Source organism: Glossina fuscipes, unplaced genomic scaffold (assembly GCF_014805625.2).
Source record: "Glossina fuscipes isolate IAEA_lab_2018 unplaced genomic scaffold, Yale_Gfus_2 121, whole genome shotgun sequence".
NCBI classification, from domain to species: Eukaryota; Metazoa; Arthropoda; class Insecta; order Diptera; family Glossinidae; genus Glossina; species Glossina fuscipes.
The window spans coordinates 926,871-949,188 of record NW_023998464.1 but is presented as its reverse complement, the minus strand read 5'-3'; the positions used below and the strand labels follow the sequence as shown (position 1 = coordinate 949,188).

Below are 22,318 nucleotides of genomic sequence, written 5' to 3'. Positions count from 1 at the left end.
TCAACGTAGACTTAGATATATTGACTTGCCCTTATTTGAGGAGCGCAGATTTGCTTTAGATATCATTAATTTAATATGTGACCTGAAGAATAGAAGATTGGATATATCGGTGAAGTTGACTTTAAAGCGCCTCGCCGCGCAACTCATCAATTGCATTTACTTAAACTTGAATCAATGTAATCCTTCTTGGGTTCTTTCTGATAACTTTAATAACGCGTATCATTTTTTGATCTCTGCATCGGCGTCGAGTAGTGTTGTCAAAGAACGTCTATTCCGTGAACTTCAATTTTCAACAAACAAATCTTTGGCCAAATTGCTCATTACGTGTAAATGGTTAAATGAAAATTAGTTGATTGCAAAATTGTTCGTCCAAGGACTTTATAATTAAATTTGTTTGTATATAATATGTAAGCATAGTGCAGCGCATTAGACTGGATTTTGTCGCTCATTGCAGACGCAAGCAAGCCAACTGGAACCATTTTTGGACTGAACATGAAAGTGGTCAGAATGAATCCCTATTGGTTATCAAAAATTTCTTCATGAATGCTAATATGCGATAGAATAAATGGAAAACAAAATTCGGAATAATAATAAAATTAATAAACTGCATCGACCATGGAGGTCCTCGCGAATATTATGATATCAGATTTTCAGAAACATATTCACGAGACCGAAAATTTGAAAAAACTGTCCAAACTGGAGTTTGGAGGTTTGGGGTTGTTTTCATTTCTTTTGAATTCCTGGCATTTTGGCATGTATGCGAACACGTCGCATCCATTTTTTCGATCTCGCATTCTTAATCGATCAAAGAATGTTTGCGCGAAATGTCTGCTTCCTAACTTCATTTTCTTCTCGCGACTGCGAGGATTCACAAAAGTTACCCTTCAAATATGCCGGACTTACGCATAAGTAGGTACATGCAAAACGTCTGGAAATCTAGCGCTAATATATCTTGCATGGATATGTATATCGATAATCTAATCCTATCTCACAGCTTACAAAAGTTATTTCAAGTTTTTTCAATAATACCGTAATAGTAGAAATTTGATCCCTTAAAATGTATAAATAGCTAACTATTGCTTTGCGTCTTTGTCGCTATATTCAAAGTACTACTCTTTGGCTTACATTATCACAAGTAATATAATCATAACAAAATTGTAATAATAAATATTAAGAAGCCGGCCTTAAATATCAATCAAATCCACGCAGCATATCTGTTAGCAAAACTTGAGAGTAATGATTAGAAACGAGATTAATGTTCCCTATCTCTTAACATGAGTCATGTGTGATGTAGAACATATGGCGAACAATTCTAACGAATGATGCTTTAAAGTTTGAAATAATCGCTTCTACAAATAAAAAAAAAGAATGACTTGTCATTAATTAAGAGATATGTTAACATATGATGCAATATTCTAACAAATTTTTGACTTTTTTAAACGAATCGGTAATCGCTTGTGTGATAATTATGCACACTATATAATTTAATACAAAAAATAACAACAAAAGAGGTGTAAGGAAATAGTTATTTTTGTGCCGAATCCTTTAGTAAGAGAACAAACAGTTTGGTTTGGTTGCGAGAGAGATGTGGAGAGAAAACCCGTTCACTCGATTTGCTGACGGCGCATTGTATCGTAAATATCATCATATATCATATTACGTACGAATTTCAAACATTACTCTTATGTAATTAGACGGCAATTGGTTACGTGGATCAAAGGTAAGGCGGAGATCCCTTCATTTTTAGGTAATTCTGGGCAGATCTACGCACCCGATCTAGCCGGTATTCCAAGCAAGATTGATAAAAGAAAATTGAGGAGAAGATTTGATTTTCTAGATGAAACCTTAAGTCCTTTCTCGTGATTTTAAGATGCGGACAGAGAGACGGACGTTCTAAACTCTTCTTCTCTGATCTATTCAGATCAAACCTAGATACATTCATGCTGTTTCTTCTTCCTCAATCAGTTAGAAGATGTCCCCTCCCCGTGGAACGTGGTAATAATATGAAAGGGTGGGGAGAGAGAGAGAGAAAGATGAAATGAAAGCACTAAAAAAAGAAGATGGAAACTTGAAATTTGGCTTAGGAATTACTCGATCAATTGAGAATTACGAGGTTAACAATTGGGCTTGATCTGTTTGCGTGCACGTGCGCACTTTGGAAATTTTATCATTAATTCTAAGCGTAACAGTAAGTCGTTCGGGACTTTTCTCGGATCACACATAAATGTAGATGTGATGAACATTTAGATAACAGGTGTCCCGAAATATCTTCATAATATCGAAAGTTATAAAAAATATAAACAAGTATAGGTAGATAGAAATACGTATATGCAAAACGTCAATGGCTGTAGTATTAATCAATGTGAATATGTTCATATAAAGCCCATATAAAGCTTAACTGCTCTTCAGCTTGGTGAAGTTGATCCAAAATTTAAAGTAATTATGAAGTCATTGCACAAAAATACAAACATAAGTCGCAAATTTCTACTTTAAATATATGCGGGTTTAAGAATTCATATGGCAGACAGGTAGGTCTAAATCGAATCAGAATCTCATGCTGATCAGAAAACATATATTGTATGGATATATTTCATCTCCTCATCTCATTTCGATAAGTTCAACAAATTAAACAGCAAAATTACTCTCTCTTGGCGATGAAAATAAGGCAGATATCCAAAGCAGAGTGATTCGACCATTATAATAAAAAAAAACATCCCAATTATTTATATAGATATAGAAATATACATATACATATTGCGGTGTTTTTTTTTTCCTATATCCACATAAACATGTGTAATTAGTCAGTCGGTAATCAATTTACTCATTCTTTCTTCCATTCTTTAAAATCGTCCCGGCAGTTGTATACTTGATTTAAGAATTTAATTTAGAACTGGCTTCTGCCTTTGTGCTTAAATCAAAGCGTGGTGTTTGCATTATATTTCTGTTTGTTTATTTCTTTTGCATATTTGCCTCCATATATTCGACGTCGTAAAGACGCACATAACCAAACGGTGATTGCTATTAGCACACGATGAAACTTTGTTTATTGTTTAACTTATGAATGCATTATTGAAATATTATCCAAAAAGTTTCAAATCAATGCTAAATATCGATTGGAAATCATATACTAATCAGTTTGCATCATATGTATGCATGCACTCGTTCCTGATATTTCTTAAAGAAAGAATAACTAAACATATCGACATTTATGACTCATCAAAGATAATTAACTTAGTTCAGAATTGCATGTACGTGCTCGCATTGTCTCCGAAGAATAACAAAGTGGACATAGATACACAAATTAGCAGATTATAAATCGGATAAGTATTTATTAATTAGGTTGCGCTGTTTGCAATAAGTCCATACGTCAAAATATTTATTTCCCATAAAATCGTATTTCCAATCATATGCAAAGAAAATCAAGCGAAAAGTGTACTGTAACTACTGCGTAGGCGTCATTTTTTTATGTAAGCATGAATATGTTTTGTGTAAGCGAACCCTTTTCCAAACTCGTTTTTCTTTCAAAATATAAGTTTACCCCCTTTAGCATTGGTTGGTTGAAACATGTCAAGTTCCTTTTTAGGAGCATACTCTTTACGCCAGTAGTAGTAAGTAGGTAAGTGTATATAAGAGATTAATGCACTGCGATAATCTTAAAAAAATATGGTCTTGAAAAGAAAGAAAATTCTGTTACGTCAAATAGCGAGTTTATTACGGCAATGATAATGATAACGTGTAAATAAAGTGTATGTTTTCAAAGCTCTCCTTAATGTAAATAATCCGACAAGTTTACGAGATAAGGCGGTTGGTGGTAGTTAATGTAGATAAATTCCGTTTATTTAGAAATACAACATGTAAATTAAATATGAAGAATAGGCCTTCCCTTTCGTTTAATGCAGATTACTTGACATAGTCGACTTTTGGAATTTTGGGGTTAAGTACAAACAAAAGTTAAAACTTTATAAAAATTATTTATTATGTCAATTTCATTAATTCATGGGTGACTTATCTCATTTAGTTTCAAAGTCTGTGGCAGCTACCATTACACTTCAATTTTGGTGATTGATATATAATAATGAAAAGCAACGAAAAATAATTGAAGACAACATTTTAACACAAGCCAGTGTTCAGCGATGCTTTGGTGTCTGACATTCCCTTTAATAGTCTTTTAAAACTAAGTAAAACAAAAAAAAATACGCATTTGAGCAGCAAAAACAGCAACGGTCAGCAAGTGGGTGAAGTGAGTAAAGATTGAAAGCTACAAAAATTATTTTTGATAAATTAACGAATATGGTCTCTTTGCGACATTTTTGATACTTTAATGCCCTTAAATTTCGTAAAACAAACTTTGATGCGACAATGTGAGGTTTATTAATTGAAGATAAGACTTACGTGTTAAATGTTTTTTGATAATCTTTGATTTGTTTTCGAGAAAATTCATGAAATTCTGTGTACACATTGACCACCTTGAAGTTTTGTGGTACCTCTATGCCGGCTTCCTGAGAATCTATAATTATTTGACGACGATTAAGTATGTGCGTTAGTTCAGACGAATCACTACCCGAATCACTGTTGGGATGACCTAAAGATGACCGTCTATCATTGGAGCTGGTTATACCAGATATTGAGGAGCCAGCAGATGATGCGTTTGATGATACAGACATTTTGAAGTACACGAATTATTTTTCTTCCTTTTCTCGTTCTCGTCAAACTTATAGGTACTTTTTTTTTTTTTGACAGGTGCAATTTTCGGAAAGAGAATACAAAACACACCCTAGTTTTTGTTTTCGTGGAATATATGTCCTCTCCTAAACTATGTAAGGATAACGAAAGTTAGATTGCACGTATCCACACAAAATAGCTTTAACGACATAAATAAATCACAAATACTGATCTTTATTTTTAATACAAAGTTTTTCTTATTGTATCTTCGTTTATTTTTAAATTTAATATTTTTCTACAGGACACACAACTTTCCGTTATTTATAGTCGTCTCGAAATCCGCAAACAAACTTCTCTTTCAAAATAAAAATATTATTTATTTTTGAATTCACATACGTGTTTCATTTTCGAGTAAGCCCAATGAGTGGGTTTTTCGAATTTGCTGAGAATAAAATTAAATTTCTTAGAGTATTCCTCGATGCCCATCGAGTGGTTTTTTGAATTTGATGAGAATAAAATTCAATTTTTCAGAGAATTCCTACTATCGGAGTGGCTTTTTGAATTTTCTGAGAATAAAATGCAATTTCTCAAGAAGATTGAAAGAGAAATATAGGAAATTGTTAGATTTATTGTAGTGTGTAATACAAAACGCAGCAAATGCAATCTATAAAATATCGCAATAGTTTATTTAGTTGCACTTTAAAAGAGAGAGACAGAAAGAGAGAAAAAAAGATGCAAAATAATTGGAAACAAACGGTCTCATCTGAAAACACAGTTACTGAGAAAAACTCATTTTTCTTCACTCTCGCAGATCGAGGTTGTATTACAAAGTATTAAGCAAGCAAACCACACACAGAGTTACTTCGAATTAGCACATTCGCACGAGTACGAGTTCATCGTTTATAATTTTTTTTTTATTACAATTGTTACTTATTTAAGGTTCGTTTGTCTGAGTTGTCGGTTAAGAAGGGAATTCTGCACCGACTAGCTTGACATGTTTCAAGTCCTTTTGGCTGTTACATGCACTTGCAAAAATTTTACCTACTTTTACTACAATTAAAAGAGTGAGTCGTTCCTTTTTTTTAAGCAAGAATATTCCAATATCTTGCTTTTTTATTTGCCAGTTTCCAACACTAATGAATGAATGTCTCTTTTAATTATCAAAAAGCACAAAAAGTATTCTAGTGCAACCGACATAGTAAATAATAAAAGATGCGTGATTTTCACTAAGCATATTTAGATTTGTGGGGGTTCGTAGTAGACCGCCTATGAAACCGTAATGTACAGATTATTCAATAAATCGCTTAGTTCCGCGCCATAAACGATTACTGCAATTGTCCTACTGGTCTTTTTACATTTTGCAATGCCGACGGCAAATCGCTTTTTGCAATGAATTTTAACAGATTTCGTCAGTCATAAAGCTGTTTTAACAGATTTGGTGAGTCATAAAGCTGGCGGTTTTGCAAATTAAACGATCTGGCAATTTAAGTTGTTAGTTGAGCACTCAACCATTTTTGGCAATTTTTTTATTTATTATAAGCGACTCTGTGCTTTGCCTTTCAATGTAATTTCAAGAACATTTTCGAATTAAAATTATAAAATTGCATTTGTGGCTGAAAGGCGGAAAAATTGAAACGATTTTAATAGGGAAAAAAACTACAAACAAAAAAAACGATTTTAATACAAAAAAAACTAAATTGCCCAAAAACTCGAGAAAAAAAATGGTTCGTCGTCATTTGGTTTGGTGGCGCTTGGAATAAACCATGGTTGGAGTTGTGCATACCGCTCATTGCAATTGGATATTAAATAAAAAGGGACAAAATCAAAATGTACCATCGATAGAAGAAACACAAAAAACCTTAGTGATGTTAGGAGATAAAAATCAAAAATTTATAGATTCTCGTGATTCGAAGTGTGTTATGTGATAGATGCTTTATATAATGTAACGAGTAAAATGTAACTAAGTTAGAGAAATTGAAAGATCATATCGAGTCGTTGGCAAAGTATTTCTTTCTTAATTTTTCATGAATCTTAAATGTAGATTCATTTACTGCATCAACTTTATAACGGAAAAACAGTCTTTAGCATCCTTTTTGGAAAGTTGACAATTTCTGAGATAAAATATAGTGCATTTGTATCAAACACTTCCAACACTTTTTAGAGGAACGGGAGTACACAGTCTACAACGAACACACAGCCCTGGCAACAGAAACTAAACCTAAGACAGGGAGAAGATAAATTTGACATTTACATTTTATTGCTCAGCTTATATCAGATATACAGTGTACACGATGCGAAGTGTAGCCCTCACTTTGTCACGGTCTTATGAAGTACACGCTATCGGTGAGATTGATCTGAACATCAAAACATTTTGAAGCAGTAAGACGACTCCGATGTTAAAAGTGGTATAAATCAGCCTATAAATAACTCATTATATTTAGAGGTAATAAAAGTACCATTTTACAATCTAGCAGTTCGTTGCGATAAGAATCCAACCTAAGACCTCTCTTTCTGTATAGTTTGCGAGGAATAGCATTTGAGAAATTATGTTTCGGATCTAGGCACTAGAGCTATAGGCACATTAATTACAGAACGTTACAAGATCTACGTTTGCACAAAGTAAGTAGGCAGACGAAATCTCTGAGTTGGATAACACAACCAAATACAATAACAAAACAAAATTTTTATTTTAAGCAAAACCAAACAATATAAAAGTTCTGACTGCCTTGTGGCCGAGTCACTAATAGTCAAAATTTTTGTTCACTGCATAACGATTAGGGAATAACAAAAGGGTCTGACTGTATATTTTTTTGTTGCTGTGCACTATGTATTTTGACCCTCTTTTGCTTTACCATTTAGAATTTGCAATTTTTTTTGTTTTACCTTGGAATTTGGTGACACTTAATTTTTTTCGTTTAGTAGTATGTCAGTTTTATTATAAAAATTTTCCTTTTATGTGTTTTAAATTCGAATTTAGAGAGGAAAAGAAATAGATGTTGTCATGTGAGAATTGTATGGAGGGACATCGGACTTAAGACAAAAATAACTATTCGCTATTATTCCTTGAAGTTTCTGTACTTCCGCTCGGCACATTTGAGTTGTTGGATGCCCTTTTACTCCTTGGCTGCATTTCTTTCTAGGTGTTTCGCTCCACATTAACCACTTATTTTTTTTTTTTGTTGATTATATTCACGGAGTTATTTTTATTTTATTTATTTTTTTGCCGATTTTTATAATTATTTATCTTCCACCTACACTGAACCTGATGAATGGTTTATTAGGGGACGAAAAAAATTACAATGTGTAAAAAAATTTCTTACTTTGCGTTCAAGATCACACTCGCTTATTCTCGATCGTCGTAACGGTTCACTTTGAATATTTTTCTATTAGTTTTTAGTTAGCTTTTGTGTTATTTCTTAATATTATCATTTATTTATTACTACAATTCATAAGAAGTCATTTCCTCGTCACTTCCATTCTCGGGCACATAGCTAGGTGATAACGCTTTTCCTCTGTGATTGAAATGATAGAATGAAGGAAAGTTGCCTAATGTGTCCCAAGATTTAGCTTGCATATCGACGGTAGCACGTATTTCTTTGAAGTTTCCTACCACTTGTACCACATAATATATAATCATTATTAGGCTTACGACAATTTGTACGACTATCTGAAAAAAAAGAAATAAGACGCTAGCAATTAATTCTCAAATTAACAGAACATATATTATAAACCCTACATCCAATGGCAGCTTGGTAAATTCTTGCTCTGTTAAACGTAAAAAAGTGCGATCTGAAATGGAAAAAAGTTATTTACATATATGAATAAAATGAACAAAGCTTTGTAGAACTTACAATGCGCAGCTGAATATGCAGCGTGTGCTAAACTTAAAAACCCAATGGTTAATAAGATTTTATTAAACAATTTCCCACTCATTCTTCACTGCTAACTGTATAGAAACTTTGTAATTTACAAGTATTTTTTTTAAAAGTTTCGAAAAACAAATGCCTTAATTGATGAACAGTGCAAATGATTATAAGAACTGCTCTGTAAGCATATGTTTTTGTATATTTCTTTCTCAACACCTTTTGTAAGCGCTTTGTTATCAAGACTTCTTCTTCTTCTTTTTGCTTTTAAAAGATAGCCAGCGAGCGAACGATTGAACAACATATGACTTTGAGTGTCAAAATATAAAAGTTCACCTTGCCATCTGAAAAAATTTTGAAATAAAAGATAATCGCAAATTTTGCTTATATGGTTTTTCTTAATGCAAAAGTCGTAGCCCGTGTGTTTGTTGCTGCAAATTTGAATTTTTGTTTACATTTTCCATGTACGTGGGTTGTTTGCATTTGAAAAGTATGATCAGATGTATTTTTTGCTGTAAAAAGTAGCACTGTGTGTGGTAGTTGCCGAAAATGTGTACATTTTGCGCCCATTTTATTTGTTGCCTAGTTTGCTTTTTTACTATAATTTTTATATATGCAACTGTTAATATTATTATTATTATCAATAGTATCATTATTATTATTATTAACGTTTAAAACCGTTACTACCGAAAATGTAGTAAATTTGCTTCGTAACATTAATTAAATTATTTTTACAAAAGGGAATTTAGGTAACAGGATGGGGAAACGACTTGGCTAGATACTTGACATACTTGGATAGGAGGATTTATTCCGTATGATAAGAAATTTCTTTTGAAAAACGAAACGATATAAATAAAGTGTTAATAAGCCAATTCAATATATTCATTAACTCAGTGAGTCGTCTGTGGCTCATTTGGCGATTCAAAGAAGAAGACGAATAATCATTAATTTTCTTAAGAAAGGTCAGGGGACCGATCTAATCAGCGTACAATTTCAGAATACATAGCGGAGCTCTATCAGATCCTGGGGTTGATTAGGAGCTATCGCACAATATGAATTACAAAAATGATACAATCGCTTTTTGTTTTAGTGTTACTCGATTACTTCTGCATCCAATTGGACTTTTTATTCGCTGCAATTGTGATGAAATATTCATGATATCATCCATCGGGCATGGATAATAAAATAATGCAAAGACCAGAAAGAGAACTATGTAAATAAATATATAACATATGAAATTTGAAAAAACGAAATTGCTGGAACAAGTGAAATATATTTTACAAAAATATAATACAAAGCTTAATAAACTGAATTAAATATATCATTGTTTCTTTAATAGGTGCTCGCATGTGTTTTGGTCACCTTTCTCACTTGAAAAAGGCATTCATTGAGAGAAATTGATGCCAAATATTTTCCACGATTGTCTACGACTTTTTCACATATTCCTGGCAATACGGCGATACCGTGTAGAAAGGACGATATTAGTTTGGCAGTGATCCTAACAGCGGCCCATTTTCGCGCCTCTTCAGCTTTTCGAAATCGTGTGCCAGCCAAGCCATGCTGCGTTGATCTAAACAAAAGGTAATCAGAAGACGCTATGTGGCAGAATTCCCCAGTCAACCTGCAGCAGTGTATCCTTGACAACGCTTACAACGTGTGGTAGACCGTTGTCATAGAGCGCGTGTTAGCGGCTATTGCTGGTCTTTTTTGCAATAATATATCGTTCAGTTTGTTCGGTGCACGTCTGCAGTAAACGTTACATTCGGGTTTAGCAGCTCGTTATACACTGCACTTTGGTAGTCCCACCATATGCACAGCACAACTTCTCCCTATTAATGTGGATGGCTCTGCTGGGCTAAGTCATGACTCCTTGCGACAAATACTTTTTAATCGTAGCATATGGAAAATTTCAATCCCCACAAGAGATGCGAGATATAATCTCCCCCTTTTTTTCCATTAATTACAGATCATTTTTTTGTTTCATATCTTCGCTATAATATATTTTAGAATTGCATTCTGATTAAAAATAAATACTAAATTTAAACAAGTAAGAAAATTACATTAGATCTTTTGTACCGACTAAAAAAAGGTAAAGAACCCAATTTTCGTACTCTATAATATTGGAAGAGCGCGGTTGGTTTATTCTGTTTTCAGAACGTCAGTAGAAATTCATACGACGTATGTGTTGTACCTTATGAATTATAAGCAAAAAACAACGAATGCAAGAATGTTCACAGTTTTTATTGCACAGGCGCATGCGTGTACTTTAACCGGTTTGGGTCATTTTCAAATTCTTTTGAAAATTTGTAGGCGACATCTCCATTTTTGTGAAGGAGAGAACCTTTACCACAGATAATACACAACTGGGCAGACGGGCAGATGGACAGACGAACAGGCGGACATGTTTAGATACATAAAGAATTTATATACTTCATGGTGTTTTTGAGGCTTGCTTTTGCATGTTGTGAAAAAAAATCACATTGTAAGACGCTATAATGTTGGGTTCGCATGGTCCTTTTTGTTCAGGTACTAAGTGGTGCTAGATGCGTCTTCCCACCAATTTGGCCAATTTTCGATGCGTGCAAGAGCTTCCAATGTTTCTTCCAATGTTGTAAAATATGTAACCGATAGCTTTCTTTTTGCAGCACCGTGTGCAGCAGACATTACAAAGGCGGACAGACGGACATACTTAAATTGTTTGATGTTGATTAAAAATATATATGCTTTGTGGCGTCGTTGAAGCTTCCTTCTCCTACCCCTTATCCTTCGGCGATGGGTATAAAAACAAAAAATGGGTAACAAATTAAGCAAAAATTCAATAGATGTTTACCAGACTACAATAAATTTTTTTTTTCCCTTTACGTAGAAAAGGTATGTCACCAAAACTGCGATGTAATTGAGAAAGTCCGTACAAAATCATCACAAGGATAAATGGCGTGGTCTATTGAATACGAAAACATACCGGAGGTAGAACTAGATCAAAGTGGTACACCTGGACCGACTGACCGCTTATCGAAACGACCTGGGTTGGGACGAACAAGATTAAGTGAAGGGTAGTGTTACGGAAATACCAAATCCAGTTCATTCCAACTAAGTAATAAAATCTTTAAAAAAAAAAAGAAAACTTGTGATGAGAATGAGTTTTAAAGTCGTCAATGGTCCAAACGGTCAGACTGGTTGTAAACTTTGAAAATTGTCTAAGTAAAATAAATATGAATAAATTGATATTTGTTAAATTTTCAAATTTTAGTGTTATTTTGTTTTTTTTGTACAATAAAGAAATTTTATTTAATCAGAGAATTATGCTACAGGTGTTTCTGGTAAAAACTTTCATGCAAACGTGTCAAATATGAGCAAAAACAAAATGAAAATGTTGCGGGGAGAATTTTTCTTAGCTTTTGTTTACTTTTATTGAAAAACATATGTATTTTTTTTCAGACACATTCTGGTTAATTTTTGGTAATTTTGAAACACCAGCGCACTGGTATCTGGTAATTTTGGGAGACATTTGAACGATGAACATATCGTGGAGGGAAAGATAAGACAATTTAAATAAATTTAAAACAATAATAATAACAAAAAAAAAACCTGTGACGAAAATGAGAGCGGTTTACCGTGTTAAGGTCGTCAATGGTCCAAGGGTCCATGGTCTAATTTTTTATTATTATTGTACTGTTGGTGCGCAACGTTGTTCGTTTAACTTTCATTGGGACACATTAACGGCGTTAGACAACGAAACCGCGTGTTACTGCTTCTACATTATATTAATTATTCCTTCATTGTAGAAATGTTTGTACGTGATGCTTGCATAATGAAACACACATATATATATATATATATATATATATATATATACGCACATGCTAACATTTAATATGCACACCTACCAAGCGATAGCAAGTGAAAGAAATTATTTAAATACCTTAAACCGCGATATACTTATGCAGCCGGTAGAGATATTTGCAAATTTAATAGCCATTGACATATTGTGATATAAATTTAACACTATTCGGCTATCGCGTATCGCAAATAGCAACGGCACGGAAAGCACCTGATGTGTGATGTAAGTAATGGTCAACCTATGGCAATAAAATAGATTGTCGAACACCATCGTCGTTGTAATTTGCGTTTACTTCGCAGTTCTACAAGGAAACACGAAAACGCTATTGTCATCGAAAGCAGCAGATGAGTGCATATACATGTCGTGTCAATTTAAAATTTCACATCATTAACTATTTACCTACCGAGAAGCGTTTAATGATGGTGGCGGTTAAATGTCATGCAAATGTATCCTTACGTAGTTTTCATTATTTTGTGAAGTCTCACACTAAGAGGGCACGCTAAGCTGCATAGGTTTGCCCATAATTTAGCCCCATCACGACTTTATTTAAATAAAACAAAAAAAAAAGACCAATACCAACCTACGTACACGTTTATATATTTTACAAAGAAGAAATCAGAGCGACGGCTTATTGCTAAGCTTACCGCTTACTTCTTAATGTAGGTACATTGCAATTCGTCTTCACCTGTATCCTTTTAAAATGCACTTTTTTTTGTGACCATAATTTAAACTTATTATCAGAACAAACATGGAATGATAGCCGGTCACTATGCACATATGCACGTACAAAGATAGATTCCTATGTTAAAGAAATGCGGTTTAAATATCGATCGCTCGATGATGATTCAAAAAAGGAAAGTAAGTCTCATATAGCTATCATTTAGTTGCGTTTTAAAACTTCAAGTGTACGGATAAATATTGACATTGAAATCCAATCGTTTTATCAACCGAGTCCGTTTTCTTTTGCAATTATTCTGATATCATTTAGAAATAATAAAATAGGTATCCAAACACTAACAAAAGATTAATTTTTTAGTCTTCATTAAGTGATTGAAGTAAAGAGTTAACCATGAAACATTTTGATTTGGTTACAATATTCTGTATGGCGCTAATATTGACAGCAGATGGAGAACTTTCTGAAACTGGTATTAAATACTAATTGGATTAATTTCATTACAACAAAAAAAAAGAATACCTTTCTTTTCCGGTGACCAGAGTTAGTGAACAAAAAGTTATTCGTATCGAAAATTTTCAATAAATTTTTACAAGAACTTTTTGGACAATTTAAACAAGATATGTAAAACATATGAAAAAGTTCAAATTTGGAATACTCGTCACGCTAATAATCGCAAAGTTTTCTTTATCTCTCTATCATATCGACTTTCTTTTTTTTAAAACCCACAATTATTCATGGGTTGTCTCCTATACGTGCGGCAAAGGGTGACCGTCAGAAAGAGGGGGGAAAGTCAGAGAGATAAGGAGTGGTCGCAGACTAGGATATGCATGGCCGATAGGTAGGTGTGATGTCTTTAACGATCAAGCACTCACTACAACTGCGATCACACACCAATCCCGACTAAACTGCAGTCTACCGCACTGGGAATCCGGGTATGCCGCTTCCATACTCTAGCTCCTTAACTGTTGGCTGTGCGGCAGCCCAAATTGTTTAAGCATTAAATAGACAAATTCTGCGAATCATTTCACCACTCCATCTTGTTTTTTTCCCATAATGTATGTAACACCCAAAAGAAAGCTTTAGAGACCCTATAAAGTACATATCTTCTTCTTCTGAAATCATTTAGTCATGTCTGCCAGGGTGTGTGTCTGTGGGGTGTGTATCGTTGCCACTCTGCCAGCCACAAAAGAGAAAGACATGGGCTTTGAATTTGGTAGAAACATTGCAAGTCTTTGCAAGTGGGTTGGTATTGAATATGGGCCAAACTGGTCAGATCGGAAGCCCGCAGTGGAGCATAAACTGAACCCAACTCCGCTTTTCTTAATCAAAATTTGTGGATTTTTTCTTGTTAATAAGAAATGACAGAAGTTAGAAGACTGAAATTTTCCACATTTACTTTGCGAAACACTGCACTCTCTACGCCCACACAAAGTTACAAGCGATTAAACGATCTTTTTTTTAGCTTTTTAAGGTTTCATGTTTGCTTATCATGAAGCAAACAAGCTAGAATGTTTAAAATTATTTCGTACATTTCTCAAATAAAGATATGTTATCTGTAGAAAAGTGGGTTAGTCCTAAAATGAATGTGATATACACCTCGACCTCGTGGATTAATTTTTTCTTAATAATTCCAGCGATATGCATATCAAATAAAAGAACTTGGAGTGTAGAATGAGAAAAGCATAGTGGTGGTTATGCGAGACTCGGCTCCCGCCGAATATAACTTTCCTACCTGTTCATTTTTGCGATTTTTGCAGTCGACGGGTGAATACGTTTAAGCGGGTTTCTTTTTTCTAATATTGACAGTGTAACTTTATTTCCAGTTCATGGAAAAACAATTATTTATTGTGAAAAAAAAGAGCGTGTTTTTGAGGGAAAGTTAATTGCACTCGGTTTGTGAAATTTTACCGAAGCTTAATTTTATTACTATACCCTTCACCACTTATCTTTCTACGATGTATTAAGTGTGTGCGGATGCATGCACCACAGAAGGACTTGAGATAGGTCCACACAATTTTTATTATATTGATAAATTTACTTCCTGAATCGATCCAAGTTTATCTGCCCGTCTGTCCGTTTATTTTTGTGTCGCAACAACATTACAGGTCGCAACTTTGAGTTATTTTGATGAAATTTGATACCTCTAGACATTTTGGCTCAAGAACGAATACTGCTGAGAATTGTTCTGATTGGACGACTTCTTCGACCAACCTCCTTATGAAACCTTAATTTGAAAAGTCGTTATATGAAGGAAGTGATGCAGGGTATTTAAAGATCGGTCATGCCCCACTACAGTGTTTTTACTTTTTTTCATAAAATAAATATTCAATAAATACATTTCAATTGAATTTATTTTCTTGGACTCTAGAACAACAGCAAAAGCAAACACTATACAGTTCTTTTTCAACTGCCACACCGCTTGCACTAGAATTATCAACGCAAGGCTTTATGGAAACAATGGAACAAGCATTGGAAAATTCTCAAAAGGGCGAAGCTAAAGTTAGAACTGTCTCTTTTGAAAGTGAACAAAAACAGATTCAGAAAACTGCGGGTGATGTTGAGGTAATTGAGCTAAGAGCAGGACCCGCTATGGAAAAGCAAGAAGAAGAAGTAAGCACAGGAGTGGAAGATAAAATTGAAAGAATGGAGGTGGACGAAGTCAATGATGGAGTGATACCAGCAGTTGAACAAGAAGTTGGTGAAGCCGGGGAACCGGAAGGCGAACAGGCAGGTGAAGCACAGGCTAAAGAAGAAGCGGAGCCAGAAGTGGAAGTAGAAGCCGAAGCAGAAACCGAAGTGGAAGCCGAACAAGAAGCGCTGCCGGAAGCTGAAGCGGAAGCTGAACTGGAAGTTGAGCCAGAAGCGGCATCAGAAGCTGAGCCAGAAGTGGAAGCAGAAGCTGAACCAAAGGTGGAGCCGGAAGCTGAACCAACAATGGAAGCAGAAAAGGAGTCCGAACCAGGCGCTGAAAGTGCAGAGCCTGAAAAAGGAGTTGAGGAAAAACTGCCAGAAGACGAGTCGAACATCGATGGCAGCAATGTGAAGGAACAAGAAACAAATTCAAACACCAACAATGCAGAAGAAGGAGTCCCAACAGGCGCAGAAACACAACAACCCAATCCAGCGGAAACGGAAGAGAAATTACAAAATGACGCCCCGGCTGGTGAAGTTGAAATAAATCAAGAAAAACCTCACCTAGTCGAGACTATTAATAAGATAAAGCCCGACTTATGTTTTACATGCAACAGTAAAGAAGACAGCGCTTGTGAAAAGAGAGCAACCGAACAAGTTACTTGTAAAAAGACTAACAACAACAATAGTCAAAATGAACATAGCGGTTGTTACTCGATGTTTGACGGTAAATTTCGTTTCGTTTATTTTCCTAATAGTTTTTAATTAAACTTTTTCATTTCTTTAAAGAGAAAGGTAATACTACTATGCGCGGCTGCGTGAGTGACTTAACAGAGCAAGGCTTCAAATATTGTTTGAAAAGTAAAAAGTTTTGCGAATTATGTTACTCCAACATATGCAATAATAAGAAAATAACCGGCGGTGCAGCTGATCTTCACAAATTGAATATTATTTTACTTGCCTTGGTGAATATTTTCACATATATTAACTGCAGGGACATTTTTATAGTAAATGCAATGTAATTTCAAAACATTTTTAAATGAAATAAAATTTCATAATTAATAAGCTCAAAAGATGTTGTAGATGTAAATTAGTTAACGCATTAAGTGCGCTGGCATTAGACAAGACAGATGTATTGCAATCGTTACCCTCACAAACGTGGCACTGAGTGTTACTTTTATCCGAACATACATATTGCATTTGTTCATGGGCATCGACATAGCAACCACGTATAATGACTTTGTCTGCAGTTAGGAAGAAAAAAAAAGCAAATTTTAATTCGCAACAGACCTTAATAAGCACAATCTCGTACTTACTCCAGATGCCATAGAAGCAACCTTTACTCCAACCAGCGTCGGCACGACAACTTGCTCCCTTTATATTTCTTGCATTAGTTCGGCATTTAGTATTCGTATCACTGCGGCACACAATGCATGTAAACTTGAATGTTATTTCCTTGTGATTGCAACCATCCACTCCAGAGCATTTCTCGCAACCATTCTCCTCTTTACATTCGCCTTCATTTGCCATATGCTCATACAGACAACCTCTTTGCACAAAATTATTTTTCAGGTGTGTGTAACACGCCCCTTCGTCAGTGTAAATAAGTTCTTTTTTGCTGCAATCTGTAGCCAAATTCGGATCCTGTAAGTTAAAGCATTCGGTGCTTTCTTTACTACCTTCACATTGAATGCATTTTAGTGTTTGTGGTCTTTTATAAGAGCGCGAATTGCAATCATTTGAATTGCATAGTAAACATTTGCCAGTGCTTTGGTTATCTCCTGCACACGGATTGAGTTCGTCTGATACACAACCCCGTTGCATATTTGTATCATTGTCGCCGTATGTGTAACATTTATCATTTTCAATATAATTGTAACAAGTTCTTCCCGCCTGAAAGGGCTCGAATGGATTTTTACAACCTTCTCCGTTGCACTGGAAGCAAGACAAACGTTCCCTTGGAAATATACCGTCGTTACAAAGAGCGCCAGAGCATACAATACAAGTGTCGTTGTTGCTGCATTGATCAGTTTTTTGAGCACAGCGCCTTTCCACTTTTCCGTCAATCACTTTTGCCAAGCATTCGGTCTGTGAACTTTCACAGATTTCATCGAATTTTTTATCCGAAACATTAGTCCTGGAGCAATCTGCGTCACTAGTAGAACAACTTTTGCAAACATTATGATCATTACAGCCTTCGAATTCACATACTGCACAGGATGGAGCCTGGCAACTTGTTGTTACGGCATCTGCTGCTACGCAACCCCGAAGTATATCACCGTTCATACCTGCAGGATATTATAGAATTCAAATTATTTGAAATTGATCAAGTTTTGAGCCATTTCTATAAATAAAAGTCAATGTTCGTAGACGACTGGGAAACCACTTGAACGATTTGCACTTGGTTTCTTCTGGTCCGTGTTCTTCTGAGATATCGTCATTCTCGGCCAGCGGTTGTGTAAAATATTTCCATTTCTGTTGTATATAATGATAGATAACATATATGTATGGAGTCACGTGGTAGTGAATCCGCCAATGACGCATTTAGGCAATGGGGAAGCATTGCCAAGCTTTTTAATAAAATTCTACATTTACTAATTATCGAACGCACAAGACATTTAATAAAATGTATCGCCCGTTTCCATTTGTTATATATCTCTTCGTTCTGTTACATAAAATGAGATTTCAAACAATAAGGAAGCCTTTGAGACTATCGGTGGATTTGTTTCCATAAATTGGCGTTAAGATCAGGAAGACGCTGAACTGGTGATCGCAACAAGTGATAATCAGAAGGATCATTGTCCAATGAATACACGTGCTTTACAACACGCTATGCCTGAGATGTTGCATATTGTTGGTAGCGTTCCTTGGCGTTGGAGCAATCCATAATGCACGTCACACTGTTTAACCTTAGCCATGGGTATGCAGCCTTGTTCTCACAGCAAATAGTTCACATGGCTTGCATCATGGATTTTTCATACCAAGTGTTATCGAAGTGTATTCATTTTCCATTCAGCGTCATCTACCTTCAAATTAAACAGCAAAAATAATGCTTCACTCAAATTACATTTTGTTGGCATAAACTTCCGCTCGTTCAAGCTTCGTTAAAACTAAGTTCCGTACTCTCCGACGATATCACGTGTACTGTGGAGCAAAACTTGAGGATAGTGTCTCTGACATGTAAAATTCATTCATGTACGACATAGTATTAGTTATGCTTTTTTCTTGAAAATAATTCAAAATACAGTTCATTTAAACACCTAGTCCTCTTTTTAAAAATCTATTTTATCAATTTCTTCTCTCAACGAATATAAAAACTCTTCAATATGTTAGTAATAAATTGGTAATTAATTTTTTGCTTAAAACGAGACACTTACAAAATTTAATATATTAGTATACGTTTAGATACGAAGTGCCTTGAATTTTGTGTTATGTGTCCAGAAAGAGATCGTTTTTTCCGCCTTTTACAAAGACTTATTCTCTTTTTGGAAACGGCCCGCTTAAGTGCCACTGTCAGGGTAATTGAACTTCACTAAACATTCTATATATATATCGTGAGGAACTATAGTCGTCCCTTGTTTTGGCCTTACAGGTTCTTCGTCTCTGAGGGGGAGTCTTAGAGTAAGTTAGGCTTAGAGAGTCAGGATTAAGTAAGGAGAAATTAGAGTAAAGAGAAATCAAAAGAAGTTGAGAAAAATTAGCTTAAGTCGAAGTCGTCAGGTTTGACAGTGCTAGAGTAAGTTGGAGAAAGTGGGTTAGTCGCGAGGTGAGTGAAGGAGCGGACGTTTTGGTCTGTGAATTATATTTGAAGTAGAGAAAAGTGAAAATTTGAAACGTCAAAGAAGAAATACTGAAATATATTTTGAAGAAGTATAAAAAAATCTTATAAATTTCAATTCAGAAAACCCAAGATTTTATCAAAAGCAAAAGAAAACTGCAAGAATTTTAGTTTTCTGCAGCGATGATCAACAGGAGAATAGAAACGTAGAAAAACCAAACGAAGATATTTCTTGTGAAATAAATCCTGGAACCGCTCAGCTACTCCAGCATCAGATTTTGGGCATAAATAGCCCTAACAATATGTAAACGTAAATAAATTAGTTCATTTTGAATTGTGTTACTGCATTACACATATTACAACAAAATTCATAAGAAAACAAGTAAAGCCACTATAGTGGTCCACGGCCCACCTATCCTACCACACCGTACAGTTATTCAAGATAAGGCGTTATATGAGAAGTGGTCGAAAAAGAGCTGCGTTCTGCACGATTTTCAACAGCGTTCATCCTTGGCCCAAAACCAAATTCATCGAAATATGTTAAACACAAGAAAGCAAAATGAACAGACAGACGTAAACCTTTAAATCAGATCAATAAGCCGTTCGCAATTGATCGCTATAGTAAAGACCCTTTTCTGATAAGTGTTTACACAAACTGTTGCAAAAAAAAGCATGTTCTTTTCTCTTATGACTGGTGACCATTGGCAACGCCAGAATATGCCTTCAAAGTATTTCAATGTAAGCTCGTTGGGGTCACTGGAATAATTTTCGTAAAAAAAAAGAAGAAAAGTAGATCAAGCAAAACAAACAATTTCTTTCGAAACAATTAAAAACGCTTTAGTGGGACAAAGCCCTTCATTAAATCCCCTACACCACCTCGCTTAAGACACTCTTTCATACAAACACTTTTCAAAATAAAGTCTTATGTTGGAAGTTGTCGAAAAAATGATGCGATCTGCACCTTTCGACAGCATTCGTCCTTGACTCAAAACCCGTCTCTCAAAAGCCTCATCAAAAGTGTGGCTCACGGACGGGTCTATCTCATGTTCTTCTTGTTGTTGCTTACATACATACAAACTTGATATACCCTTGTACCACAAGTGGCTTGGCTTGTTGTTTGGGGATTTGGTTACTGTATTATATTAGCTGATCTAGCAAATATTTCAAGCTCTCACATCATAACGATTTAAAAATTGTTGTGCAAAATAATTAAATGTCTAAAGTGCAAATAAATTACTCTTCTTCGAAAGTAACTAAATATAGTGACAGATATGCTGATTACTTTTTCGGTTACCTAATATCACGAAATGTGTCCACCAAGTTTTAATTATAAGTGCACAGATATCATATCAACTGATTGTCTTTGAGTATTGGATTTAAGACACCTTAACTTAACTATAACTAAAAAGTTTGTTTTCATTCTTTTACTGCTTTTTTTTATTTCAATAAACGACTTACCGATTTTCATATAACACTTGTCGTAACTATTTTTACATAATGTTGGCTGCAAGTGTTTCAAATTCGTGGTACAATTTAAGCCATCAACTTCCGAATTGCAATTGTAACATTTTAAAGCTAAATGATCAAAATATTTAATTGAAGCGAAATTTTCAATTTTTTTTTTTTTTTGCTTGTATTTACATACTTGGTAAGTTTTCCGCTTTTGAGTAAGGAAAGTTTGGCGTTATTGCAAATAATATATAAAAAATAAAATAAAAATTTATTGGAATCGTTGGCATTGCAAGAGAATAATTGTATATTGTTTGTATTTTTTTTTTTTTTTTTTTTTTGTTTATTTCAAAGTTCCCGTTTTTTGCGTTGTTTAAGATAACCTCTCTATAACTAGAGTGTCCGTAAGAGACTATTTAATTTTGAACAAATATTTTACTAATTTTTCCGAGTGATTTAAGTAGAAATATATTGAAAATCAGAAGTTGAAGTAGTTTGAGTTTTTGTTTAAATGGGCAGCGCGATGAACACCGCATACATTTTAACACGATTTGAAGAGATAGAAAATATAATAAAAGGCAGAAGAATTTCGCGGCTCAAGGGTGAATTTGATTCCAATTCCGCTATGGCGGGCATAGTGAGGCTAATTTGAACAAGTAAAAGCACTGGATCACGGCCCATCCTTCAATGGCCTGCACTACTTCTTTTAACATAGTTATTCATACAACGACTTTTCAAAATAATACTTTAGATGAGAAGTGATCGAAAACGTGATCCGATCCGAACTATTTTCAATCACCTTGGGCAAAAGCATATCAGTGTACTCAATTTCATGAATATATCTTAACAGTCGCTGCCTACAGGTTCAACAACAGAAAAAACGATGGCCGCACGTACAGAGAAATGATTCTCAATCGATAGGTACAATAACGTGTGGATCTATCTCAAGTCCTTCTGGATGTTGCATACACCCGCACAAATTTAGTACGCTCTTGTATCACACGTTGTCAATTTTCAGTAACAATTTACGAAAAGACTGCCTTAAGACAAAACAACTTCACCAGAAACTTAATGCGAAAGTAACTTGTTAATTGTGTGTTAACTGCTTCTCCGAAAGTAACTGAAACCTATTATAGTTGTGGTAAAGTACCTTGCGATTTCAGATAGTAAGTGCAGTCCTAACATGTAAGTACAATTAGTAGGAATTAGAACCTATTGAGAACAGCACTACTAATAATACATATTTGATATTGATTACATACATACATATATTTATCGTAAATTATTAACCAACACAACGGGATAATTCAAAGTAAAAGAGAATTTATTATAATCAAACTTGAACTTGAACCTAAGTACATATATTTGTTTTTACAAATATATTATGTCGAAAAGAGAAAATATTATTAAATATTATA

The 22,318-nt window shown here is 34.6% G+C and overlaps 4 protein-coding genes across 5 annotated transcripts in view; 1 reads left to right on the top strand and 3 right to left on the bottom strand.

The window, feature by feature from the left end:
• Positions 1-5,041, bottom strand: part of LOC119640359 (EF-hand domain-containing protein D2 homolog) — a 38,103-nt gene extending 33,062 nt beyond the window's left edge. The window contains exon 1 of the mRNA XM_038038323.1: positions 4,393-5,041. Coding sequence (XP_037894251.1) covers positions 4,393-4,664 — 272 coding nt within the window. The 5' untranslated portion in view covers positions 4,665-5,041. The remainder of the gene's footprint in view (positions 1-4,392) is intronic.
• Positions 5,042-7,500: 2,459 nt separating this feature from the next.
• LOC119640547 (membrane magnesium transporter 1) lies at positions 7,501-8,725 on the bottom strand. 2 transcript variants are annotated; one of them, XR_005247673.1, is made up of 4 exons: positions 8,514-8,725; positions 8,399-8,451; positions 7,983-8,329; positions 7,501-7,924 (listed from the first exon to the last, which is right to left on the bottom strand). XR_005247673.1 is itself a non-coding variant. In XM_038038636.1 (3 exons), the coding sequence occupies exons 1-3, from the start codon at positions 8,593-8,595 to the stop codon at positions 8,102-8,104; spliced, it is 363 nt and encodes a 120-aa protein (XP_037894564.1). In that variant the 5' UTR covers positions 8,596-8,725; the 3' UTR covers positions 7,504-8,101. The 2 variants fall into 2 exon arrangements, 1 of the variants encoding a protein (XP_037894564.1); XM_038038636.1 differs by having other exon boundaries at positions 7,504-8,329.
• A 4,490-nt stretch (positions 8,726-13,215) lies between these two features.
• On the top strand, positions 13,216-16,706 carry LOC119640589 (retinitis pigmentosa 1-like 1 protein). Its single transcript, XM_038038739.1, has 3 exons — positions 13,216-13,511; positions 15,411-16,400; positions 16,463-16,706. Exons 1-3 carry the CDS (start codon positions 13,436-13,438, stop codon positions 16,693-16,695), a joined length of 1,299 nt encoding a protein of 432 aa, XP_037894667.1. The 5' UTR covers positions 13,216-13,435; the 3' UTR covers positions 16,696-16,706.
• On the bottom strand, positions 16,687-22,009 carry LOC119640588. The gene is made up of 4 exons (XM_038038738.1): positions 21,097-22,009; positions 20,910-21,026; positions 16,990-17,961; positions 16,687-16,917 (listed from the first exon to the last, which is right to left on the bottom strand). The coding sequence occupies exons 1-4, from the start codon at positions 21,188-21,190 to the stop codon at positions 16,709-16,711; spliced, it is 1,392 nt and encodes a 463-aa protein (XP_037894666.1). The 5' UTR covers positions 21,191-22,009; the 3' UTR covers positions 16,687-16,708.
• Positions 22,010-22,318: the final 309 nt, after the last annotated feature.